Source organism: Eutrigla gurnardus (assembly GCF_963514095.1).
Source record: "Eutrigla gurnardus genome assembly, chromosome: 5".
Lineage (NCBI taxonomy): Eukaryota > Metazoa > Chordata > Actinopteri > Perciformes > Triglidae > Eutrigla > Eutrigla gurnardus.
Genome location: NC_139919.1, coordinates 18,150,601 through 18,162,687, shown reverse-complemented (window position 1 = coordinate 18,162,687; position 12,087 = coordinate 18,150,601). Strand labels below are relative to the sequence as shown.

Genomic DNA, 12,087 nt, shown 5'->3' with positions numbered 1-12,087 from the left:
TTTTTGGACATACTATTCTATGACTTTATTCAACATACTATACTTTTACATTTTTGATTACGTTTTTATGACTTATTTGACATACTATATTATGACTTTAATTTTCACCAACAAACTATACTATGACTTTTTCATAAACATTTTAGACACTTTCCTCTGACTTTTCTCATCACACTTTTTCGACATTCTATAACAAAACTTTTTTTCATAACTTTTTCTGATAAACTATACTGACTTTTTTCATCATACTTTTTGGACATAATATAGTGATTTTTTAAAAAACTTTTCTGACATACTATATACACTATGACTTTTTCATAAACTTTTTCGACATTCTATATTATGACAATTTTTTCGTAACTTTTCCCGACATACTATACTATGACTTTTTTAATCATACTTTTTCCGACATGCTATACTATGCCTTTTTTCATCATACTTTTTCCGACATTATACTACGACTTTTTTCATAACTTTTTCGAAATTCTATAACATTATTTTTTCAAAACTTTTTCCGTCATACTATACTTTGACTTTTTCATAAATTTTTTCGACATTCTATATTATGACAATTTTTTCGTAACTTTTTCCGAAATATACTATGACTTTTTTTCTTAACTTTTTTTTTTACATACTATACTTTGACTATTTCATAAATTTTTTCGACATTCTATATTATAACTTTTTTTCGCAACATTTTCCGACATACTATACTATGACTTTTTTATTATACTTTTTGGACATAGTATACTATGACTTTTTTCATAACTTTTTTTTACATACTATACTTGGACTTTTTCATACATTTTTTTGACATTCTATATTATAACTTTTTTTCGTAACTTTTTCCGACATACTATACAATGACTTTTTTATTATACTTTTTGGACATAGTATACTATGACTTTTTTCATAACTTTTTTTTACATACTATACTTGGACTTTTTCATACATTTTTTTGACATTCTATATTATAACTTTTTTTCGTAACTTTTTCCGACATACTATACTATGACTTTTTTATTATACTTTTTGGACATAGTATACTATGACTTTTTTCATAACTTTTTTTTACATACTATACTTGGACTTTTTCATACATTTTTTTGACATTCTATATTTTAACTTTTTTTCGTAACTTTTTCCGACATACTATACTATGACTTTTTTTATTATACTTTTTGGACATAATATAGTGATTTTTTAAAAAACTTTTCTGACATACTATATACACTATGACTTTTTCATAAACTTTTTCGACATTCTATATTATGACAATTTTTTCGTAACTTTTCCCGACATACTATACTATGACTTTTTTAATCATACTTTTTCCGACATGCTATACTATGCCTTTTTTCATCATACTTTTTCCGACATTATACTATGACTTTTTTCATAACTTTTTCGAAATTCTATAACATTATTTTTTCAAAACTTTTTCCGTCATACTATACTTTGACTTTTTCATAAATTTTTTCGACATTCTATATTATGACAATTTTTTCGTAACTTTTTCCGAAATATACTATGACTTTTTTTCGTAACTTTTTTTTTTACATACTATACTTTGACTATTTCATAAATTTTTTCGACATTCTATATTATAACTTTTTTTCGTAACATTTTCCGACATACTATACTATGACTTTTTTATTATACTTTTTGGACATAGTATACTATGACTTTTTTCATAACTTTTTTTTACATACTATACTTGGACTTTTTCATACATTTTTTTGACATTCTATATTATAACTTTTTTTCGTAACTTTTTCCGACATACTATACTATGACTTTTTTATTATACTTTTTGGACATAGTATACTATGACTTTTTTCATAACTTTTTTTTACATACTATACTTGGACTTTTTCATACATTTTTTTGACATTCTATATTTTAACTTTTTTTCGTAACTTTTTCCGACATACTATACTATGACTTTTTTTATTATACTTTTTGGACATAATATAGTGATTTTTTAAAAAACTTTTCTGACATACTATATACACTATGACTTTTTCATAAACTTTTTCGACATTCTATATTATGACAATTTTTTCGTAACTTTTCCCGACATACTATACTATGACTTTTTTAATCATACTTTTTCCGACATGCTATACTATGCCTTTTTTCATCATACTTTTTCCGACATTATACTATGACTTTTTCATAACTTTTTCGAAATTCTATAACATTATTTTTTCAAAACTTTTTCCGTCATACTATACTTTGACTTTTTCATAAATTTTTTCGACATTCTATATTATGACAATTTTTTCGTAACTTTTTCCGAAATATACTATGACTTTTTTTCGTAACTTTTTTTTTTACATACTATACTTTGACTATTTCATAAATTGTTTCGACATTCTATATTATAACTTTTTTCCGTAACATTTTCCGACATACTATACTATGACTTTTTTATTATACTTTTTGGACATAGTATACTATGACTTTTTTCATAACTTTTTTTTACATACTATACTTGGACTTTTTCATACATTTTTTTGACATTCTATATTATAACTTTTTTTCGTAACTTTTTCCGACATACTATACAATTACTTTTTTATTATACTTTTTGGACATAGTATACTATGACTTTTTTCATAACTTTTTTTTACATACTATACTTGGACTTTTTCATACATTTTTTTGACATTCTATATTATAACTTTTTTTCGTAACTTTTTCCGACATACTATACAATGACTTTTTTATTATACTTTTTGGACATAGTATACTATGACTTTTTTCATAACTTTTTTTTACATACTATACTTGGACTTTTTCATACATTTTTTTGACATTCTATATTATAACTTTTTTTCGTAACTTTTTCCGACATACTATACTATGACTTTTTTATTATACTTTTTGGACATAGTATACTATGACTTTTTTCATAACTTTTTTTTACATACTATACTTGGACTTTTTCATACATTTTTTTGACATTCTATATTTTAACTTTTTTTCGTAACTTTTTCCGACATACTATACTATGACTTTTTTTATTATACTTTTTGGACATAATATACTATGACTTTTTCATCATACTTTTTCGACATGACTTTTTTCATAACTTTTTTGACATCTATAACAATATTTATATAGCTTTAAAATATTACTTAATTCGTTTAGTTGCTATTTTTAGGTTAACTTGCTAAGGATAAAGCATTTTAAACTCCAACAGTAGTAAGCAAAAGGTTATATTATCAACATGTCAGTGAATGTTTTATTAAAATTCTATTTACAGCAACTCCTCATAACGTGACATAAAACAATGAAAAGTACCTCATTACAAGAGTAAAAGCAAGCTACTGAAAGTTACTACATTCAAGTTATATGAAAAATACTTTACATTCATATTTGTATATAAGTGTGAATGACATGAAAACATTTACAACCGGGTCACAATGAAGAGAATGAACACTTTAAAATGGTTTGTCCAATCCAAAACAAACACCTAACATGATATCTGCAGAGCATACAGGAACAATACATCATGTGCGTTTAAACAGCGTACTCTGCTGTGACAGATGAAGAGAAACTGCTGCTTGCTCAACAGCGCAAGCAAACCATCATCATCTTCATGAAGTATTTGAACATTACATTGTGTTCCTATCACCAGCCCGTTCTTAAAGTGAAGGGACATTTTAATGGCACCACACCATTAAACAAGGACAAGGACTAATATAAGTATTTATCCATCACTGCTCAAGATCCCTCGTCCACCTTCAGCTCCTGCAGCTGCTCCTGCAGATCATCCAGCTGCTCCGTTTGCTGCTCATGTTTTTCGGTTTCTTCCTGGTCCGTCTGTTTCTCTGATGCTTCATCCTGGAGGTCCTCCTCCGTCTTTGGGTCCTCTCGTCCGCTCTCCAGGTTCTCCGAGCTCTCAAAACAGCCTGAATCCCTCGGCTCCTTGGCGTCCTCCCCAGATCTGTCCTCCTCGTCTGGCTCTGACTCGTCTTCAGCTGCATGGGGCAAAGGAATCACATTTTAATGAACTCAGTGAATTTAATGAACTAAAAAAAACAATCCCTTCTGGATTCATGAGAGGCCCTTTCATCTGATTAAGCTTCAAAGATAAACGTTAAATTCGGGTTGTGTGAGCTGTGAACAAATACAAAAGCACCAATCTTTAATTTGTGAGTCATTTTTTTTTTAATCTCAAATAATTTATTGTTTATAGAGGATACTGGGAATTGTATTTTTTTCCATTCATAAATTAAATTAATTTGAATCCTGAACAGGTTGGATGTCTTTGGCTGCTTCTGTGATTTTTGACTTTACTGTAAAACCCATTCCAATACAACGCATTTATAGCAAAGTACTTTTATTATTGAATAGGGTGTATGTTAATGGTTCGCCTGGATCAGAAACGAGCTGAGATATCAGGTCAGAGCAGGATTCAAACTGTGAGTGTAATGCTGTGCAACTGAGACTAAATAAAATGCAGCTAATAATGAAGCTGAATGAGAAGGAATATCATGATTTCATTCAGAAATCCCCAAAGACATATTTTTTTTACGCCGTCTAAACCTGAACTCTGAGTGCTACAAAGTGACTCTGAAATTTGCATTATTGGAATTATTGGAATTCCAGATTAGAGTTGTTTTATATTGCAGAATCATCGTTAAAGATTATTGCACTATTACAGTGTGTGCACCTACAGTCTCTCAGCAGTTCACAGGCATTCAGGATCTTGGAGCGCTTGTCCGGGTCTGTGATGTTCAGCTCGTTCAGGTGAGACTCCTTCAGTCCTGCAAAGTCCTCCAGGTTTTGAAAACCATGCATGGACAGCAAAGAACTCAGCTCCTGAAACACAAACACATAAAAGCAAACATTTAGACAGACATCCCCGATTATGGTGTAGCCCTTCTGCAGTCTGACAAACATTGTGAGTCTTACAATGAGGCCGATGTTGTCCAGGACCTCCTCCAGGGTTTTGGGTTTGGATTTGGATACGCTCCTCTTGCTGTTGCTGCGTCTCCTCCTGGTCGGGGGGCTCTCGTCGGGCAGCAGGTTGACATAGATGAACTTAAAGGAGCCCATTTTGTTGTTGAGCTTCCCTGTCCAGGTCCCTACGGGAGGCTTCTCAATGATGTGGATGATGTCTCCTTTCTGTAAGAGAGAGGATGCATGAGGGCGAGGTTTAGTCACGATGATGTCATCAAAGAGGAGATAAAGATGAAAGAAGGAAGGCCTTGAGAGCACGAATCACTCTTTATATGTTTATGTATATGTTTATATGTTGAGCAGAAGCATACAGGACTAAATAACAGATATTTCACAGACTTTCTCACTGTGGACCCTGGTATAATTTGCAATGCACTGCCACAATCACTACATAGATTATCTTATTTTGTCAGCACAGTCACTAATGACTCGTGTAGTTCAAACTCTGCTTTGAAGAACAAGAATCCAGCCGTCTTGTTTCACTCAGTTAACAAACTCTCCAGAGGACGACTCGTCGAGACGACAGAAGAGTCCGAGGGCCAAATCAGACTCACTTGGAGTTTGAGCGACTCCACGTCATAGGGGCTGGGAATGAAGTCAGTGTGGACCAGAGCGCGACCACAGAAAGGCCCGGTATAAGAGACGCCGCTCTCCTCCAGTCGCATGCTGTCCCTCTGGCAGTATCCACTGTCCAGGCTCTGTCTGTCACTACCTGAGGTGTACAGATAAGAAGCAGGGTCAGATTCACCTCCAGGTCCACCGGTTGTCAACACACTGCAAATATCTGCACATGGATCGAAGAGCGTCAGTGCTGGTCCAGAGGGACGCAGATGTACACTTACTGCCTGACAGCTGGCGGGTGATGGGGCTGGACGTCGTGTCCTCGGACCCTGTGGAGCACACAGACGTCCTCTGTCCTGCACTCAGATCTGGCCAACCAGGAGAGACTGGAGACATATCCTCACCACTCTCAGCCTGGAGACATCAATAGTGCAGTTTAGCAGACAATTCACCTTCAGGCCGCTCAATTAATAATGTTGAACTGAGACAGAAAGTCACATAATGACGATGATTTTCTTAGAAATCATTTTTTTAATGTCATGTTTAATATGGAGCTCTAAAACTGACAAACTGTAGTAACAGGTTATCAAGTAAAATATATAATTAATGATTGCCAAGAAAAAAAATGAGTTAGAATATAAAAACTAGCTAGTAATATATAATAAAATTATATATATAATAAAATTACGTTTTGATTTCTTTAAATTAATTTGTAGTAAAGCAAAAACATTACAGTAAATGTACTTCGTTACTTTCCAACACGACTTTCTGCTTTTCTTTTAAAAAGCCACAGTATATACATTTGTCCACTAGATGGAGACAAAGTAAACCCTTTTGTAACAACAACAGTTCTACGTAAAGGAAGTTAACATGTTGTTTTTGTTGTATCAGCAATCCTTATTATAGTTTCATTATTCATCATTACAGATGCTATAAGTTTTGAATTGTACTGTTACTGATTAAATGCTGTGAATGTGTGACTCTAAACATGATTTTACCCCTTCTTCAGCCAGAGCCTTCTGCACCATCTTGGATGTTTTTCGGGTCATGGTACGTGAGATGACGTTGCGCCATGTCTTTCCCAGTTTGCTGCCACTTTTCACTGCTTCCTCTGCTGTTACACCCTCAGCCAACTGAGACGAAAGTGAAAAAAAAAAAACATCAACTATCTGTGGACAGGAGAAGCAGTAGTGCTTTAAAGCTCAGCTCCTGACAACATTATCAGTCATAACTCCATCTGCAGAGAAATATTCAAGCAGGATCGAAAGGTTGTCAACAAGAACTTGTGGCATGGAGTGGCCTAGTGGGTAGGCGACTAGGAGTTACAACTTTTTAAACATTGATTTATGAAAGTGAATGTCCATGATATTATAGTTCTTCTTCTTGTGGGATTGTAATGCGCTCAAATTCTCCCAAAATGTCAAACCGAACATTTTCAGGGTTTTCATGCACTTGTGGACTGTGTTCATGACTTTCTCCCACAATCTAGCATGAAAGTGAAGAGGGTTAACTGTCAAATAAATAAATAAATACCCACACAGAGACAGAGAGGAATGTTACAGTTGGGTATAGAAAATCAACATTAATGATACTGAATTAAAAAGTGTCTGAGTTATCTGGGGGAAGACCTCCCGGTTCAGTTGTTGCTGCTTCTGCAACCGTCTGTCTGACAGTGAGGCTCTCTGCTTGAGAGACTAGCGGACATCCTGTCTGCATGCTGCATTCATCTGGGCTCTGAGCAGCGCTTCTCGTTCTTACTTCCTCTCTGTTTTTACACTTCTACCCTTAGCCGTTCGACCTCTACTCTGGGCACGCAGAGTCTTACTGGGAAGTGAGCGTTTCAGTGTTAAAACTTTTGCCCACACGTGCAACGGTGCGTCGAATCAGGAAGCACAAAGTGTGCACTTCTGTAACGACCCTAACAGATAACAATTTCTGCGTGTCCTTCACGTTCTGGCTGAAACGGTCACAGCACGACGAATGAGGAACAATGTGATACAATATCTGCAATTTGGGAACTTAAATCACAAAGAGTTTAGAAGATAACTGCCTTTCCTTTAAAACAGTGGTGTACGTCTGATGATGTGTTTGACTGTTTCGATGTGTGCTTACATTCTCCTCCAAGCTTGACTCCCTCTCCAACGCAACAGGTGGTTTCTGCTTCATAAAATCCTTGAAGCTGCTGGACCTCTGCAGAGTGAGCTGGAAACGCACAAAGAATGACATTTATTTTGAAAATCATGATGAGAAAAAAAAAAAGCAGTAAACAAAAAGGCATCACCAGAAAAAGGTGCAGAGACGTCAGTTGGTTGTTTGGTGGTTTTTAATCTAATGCCACACTGATAACGCTCCTTTCACCGTTGTGCACGCATTCTTATCTCCTCACATATGTATGACCAGAATTAATCTGCAGAGGGGTTTTCAAAGAAGGAACAACTGTCCATGTCTCTGCTCAGTTACCAGCGAAGAAGTCATGAATCTGGGTCATGTTGCAGACGGTACTGTAGCTGCATCTGAAGGATGTTGGAACTGTAGTCGAGCAGTTTAACAGGAAGCAAAAAGGAAATTATGTTTGATTCCTGAGAGTCCCTTTAATATATCATCATTAAACCAAAGACACGCAACAGAAAAACTAAAAATGATGATGATGATGATCAGTTTGATCATGAAACTCAATGCCAGTGTGAAGATGCATGTGTCTAGATGAGAATAAACTCTGTAAAATCCTTTTTTTTTTGTTATTTGCTGGTATTGCATTTGGTCAATAAAATGTCAGGAAATATTAGACACTGCTCTCACCAATCAACCAACCAACTCATTCAGTTTTCAGAAATTAATTATGATTGAGGAGGTGGAACGGGGGGATTTTGAGACATTTATGCTTGAAAAGTGATTTCAATGATTAATCACTTAATGATGAATAGCTGCTGTAATTGTCTGCCAATCAAAGAGTCACTTAAAGGACTGATCCTTTCGGCTCAAGTCTTCATGTCACTTACATACGTTTCAAATGAAGACTTAAAAAATTTTGCTCTTTTTTGATGTTGCTCTTTTGCATCATTTTTTACATCTGAGAGTTTCCTTCAGCTCTAGTGGAAATGTTTTGACTAATTTTCCACACAACCACATGCGTCTGTGTGCGATTATATCGCAGCTCATCCTTATCAACCCAAACCACAGGAAACGGGCAAAGCTTGAGCAACTGAAGCAGACGTCTAACCTGAAGAATTTAACCACCGGCACAGTCGAGGGAACTTTATAATTTGTATCATTATGAGACCATAACAAGCGTTGCTGCTAAATGTCTGCCACAAGCCATGAGGCGTTCAGGTCCACCAATCTTACATTGCTGCTGAGCAGTGACTCGGTGTACACAATGCCCCCCGGTCTGCGGGTGACAAGTGTATGTTGGGAGACGAATGCCGAGAAGGAAGACGGTGAGATGTATAATGATGAGGTGTGAGATAAACCACGTGAGAGGAGATGTTGATGGAAAATGAGGGTGCTGGTGTTGAGCGTAGGCGGTGGCTGCTGGATACCACGAAGGCACCCGAAGCGAACAAGTCTGTTATGACTCAAACTACATCTGCAGCAATGATTCACCCCTGACAGAATAGAGGAACTCTACTTTTCTAAAAGAATATGCCGGGGCCACACAGTATTCACTTCAAAAAGTTTGAAAATAAAGATGCTACTGAGCTTTAAGCTGTGTGTGTTTGTGTGTGTGTGTTTGTGTGTGTGTGTGTGTGTGTGTGTGTGTGTGTGTGTGCGGGCTTTTTCAGCTCGACCACAAAGGTTTGCACTAAACTGAGCAGACATCCTGTGTTGAAAATATGTGCACACAAAGACAGCTGAACCAGCTGTTGTAATACTAAACAAGTGTTTAGAAGTATGTGATGAAGACCTCTTCACAAATCACAGCCTATTATATTTACATTCATTAAAGAAAAAATGATTTGAGCACATTCACTTTAAACTTTCCAGAACAAACTCATAACCTAAAAACTCACCTTCTTCTTCTGCCCCTGCTCCTTCTCCGAGGCGTTGGAAGGCCTTCGCCTCAACATCTTCTCCTTCAGGGGTCCTTCAGAGTGCTCTTTGGGTGAAGTGGCGTACACTGGTCTTAAATCAGTGAGGGTTTGTGTCACCCTGCTGCCTACGTTGTCGGATCGAAATGAGGCAGAGCTGAGCTCCGCTGCAGCCGAGCGCAAAGTGCAGGAGCAGAGAGGAAGTGACGAGGCCACAGAGAAGAAGCTGGAGAGGCAAACCCTGTTTGTGGCGCTGTGGTGTACACACTGCAAGCTAGTTGGTTATAACATGTATTTCTCAGCCCTGCATGGTGGGAAGCAGAGCTGACACACACTACATGAAAACCTCATCACAACTGTTGATATTATTCTTCCTAAATCTTGCTAAATGTTGTGATTAATTGATTAATTAATACATTAATTGACCCAGATACTCACATCTATATTAACACTCAGTCAGATGAAAGCTCTATATGGAGGATCAATAAAGAGCAGATGTCTTAAAAGTGCTCTCTTGCTGCAGCGTCTCTCACAAACATCAGTTGTCAACAATGTTCAACGTGAAAAGCAAAGCAAGATCTCTGTCATGCAGTACAATAGCTCTTCATTCGTCAACCAGCTCTGTATATTATAATGTTTTTATTTTATTTTACTGCTTGATGTTTAGCCAACACTCTGAAATGAGCACAGATTTGTCTTCACACCTGAAGTGTGGAAGTGAAAGAATGCTAAAGATGACTTATTTAGAAACTCAAGAGCGGCTTTGCAGCTGCAGCGGAGGAGTCTGCTGCAGCACAGGAGGTCATATGACAACAGCAGATCAGGTACTTAATACAATATGAGGCAAAGGCACATGCTGTCAAGTCTAAGCAAGGTGAAATGGCATTTAGCCACTTTGCTGTCCACTGTTGGAGCCAACTACCAACAGAACTTAAATCCCCTGTAGCTTCTTTCAAAAAGAAATTGAAAACCCACTTATTTTCTATTGCTTTAAATCAACATTGTCCTTGTTTAGTTTTGTATTACTCTCTTCTTACATGAACCTTTGTTTTTGTATGTTTAAGCTGTTTTACTATTGTTATTGTTTTATTTTGTTATTTTATATTGTGTTATTGTTTTTATTGTTTATTACTATTGTTATTAAAATGATTAGTATTGTTTTATTTAACTCATTTTTGTATATATTTTATTTATTTTATTTTATTTAAAGCACTTTGAATGACAACAGTGTATGATATTGTGCAGATAAATGCATTTGACTTTGACTTTGACTTTGACTTGCGGCCACTGTAAAAACATCACAAAACAGACAATTAAGACAGACTAGAGTGAGTCAGAGAAATGTGTCTGCACTCGAGACAAGGACGAGGAGAACACCGGCAGTCGCAGCAGGAGGGAAGTAAAGTAGAAGTCAAGTTTAGCTTGTTATTTTGGTGGGGTAGAAAACCACATGATAAAAGCATGCCCTATTTCAGTTTCCCGTCACTCGACTGAAAGTTGGTATCGAACTGATCTCAAATCGGGACGACAATGAGCAACAGATTTCGGATCCACGTTTGGGATTACCTCAGAGCGAGCGTTGTTAGAAGTTTTCAGATCCTTTATTCAAATAAAAGTAGCAATACTACGCTATAGAAACACAAAATATTCCACTGCAAGCAAAAGTAATGCTTTCGAAATGTTACTTCAGAAAAAGTAGAGAAGTATTAGAAACAAAAATTTGAAGTAAATATAAATGTACTCATCATATAGAATGACTTTGTCACAGAGAACAATGATCTCATACTTGTTGTTCCTCTTTTTCAGAACCTCTTACCACAAACCCCAATGCAGAGCGGATATGGAAGAATATTTTTTTCTGAAAAACTGTCCGACTTTCAGTGTCACTTGTTTCTTGGTTTGGTTTTAGTTTGACAAGAACCTGGAGATGCAGGGTCTGGTGTGATCGCAGCACCTTCACACCTTCAGGACACACTGACAGAATAATTGCTGCTGGCTGGAGCTCTTCACACATGGGAAGAAGTAAAAGCAAAAGAACCGCCCGCAGCTGTTTTTAAATCCGTAATTAATGCAGTTGTTACAGAATAATAAAAGTATGATGTAAAAAAAGACATACTCAAGTAGCCAGTGGCTTTTGGTCACTCAGGCTTTGAGATGCTAACACTAACAGCTGGCTAACTTAGCTTAGCACAAAGTGATTTCAGTGTACTGAAAAATCTATGTAGCATTAATTCAAGAATAACACTGACAACTGATGTCATGATTTCCATTAGTCAGCGAGAGTGAACAAAGTGAATAAAAATGACTAAATACACAACTAAGTGCATCATTTACTCAAATACTCTATGTAAGTACAATGTTGCGGTTCTTGTACTTCTATTTTCTGCTATTTTCTTAAAATTCTACGTTTTAAATATTGTACATTTTAGTCCACTGCATTTATTTTATATATTTAGTTACTGTTTAATTTGTAGATTCAGGCTTTTAACAGGAAATCCAATCATCAGATAAATTATGATGCATT

General features: G+C 35.8%; 1 protein-coding gene across 1 annotated transcript; it reads right to left on the bottom strand.

Moving 5' to 3' along the window:
• Positions 1–3,222: 3,222 nt before the first annotated feature.
• Positions 3,223–9,765, bottom strand: sash3 (SAM and SH3 domain containing 3). Its single transcript, XM_084009963.1, has 8 exons — positions 9,546–9,765; positions 7,648–7,737; positions 6,534–6,668; positions 5,817–5,949; positions 5,529–5,686; positions 4,927–5,139; positions 4,689–4,833; positions 3,223–3,989 (listed from the first exon to the last, which is right to left on the bottom strand). Exons 1-8 carry the CDS (start codon positions 9,600–9,602, stop codon positions 3,733–3,735), a joined length of 1,188 nt encoding a protein of 395 aa, XP_083866089.1. The 5' UTR covers positions 9,603–9,765; the 3' UTR covers positions 3,223–3,732.
• Positions 9,766–12,087: the final 2,322 nt, after the last annotated feature.

What these genes read in the sequence shown, in the direction of transcription:
- sash3 (XM_084009963.1), bottom strand. Translation starts at nt 9,602, where the DNA reads ATGTTGAGGCGAAGGCCTTCCAACGCCTCGGAGAAGGAGCAGGGGCAG. An exon ending in AGTCAAGCTTGGAGGAGAAT is followed by an intron (nt 6,669 to 7,647) that starts GTAAGCACACAT and finishes CTTTCGTCTCAG; the next exon opens with TTGGCTGAGGGTGTAACAGC. An exon ending in CTGTGAACTGCTGAGAGACT is followed by an intron (nt 3,990 to 4,688) that starts GTAGGTGCACAC and finishes TGCCCCATGCAG; the next exon opens with CTGAAGACGAGTCAGAGCCA.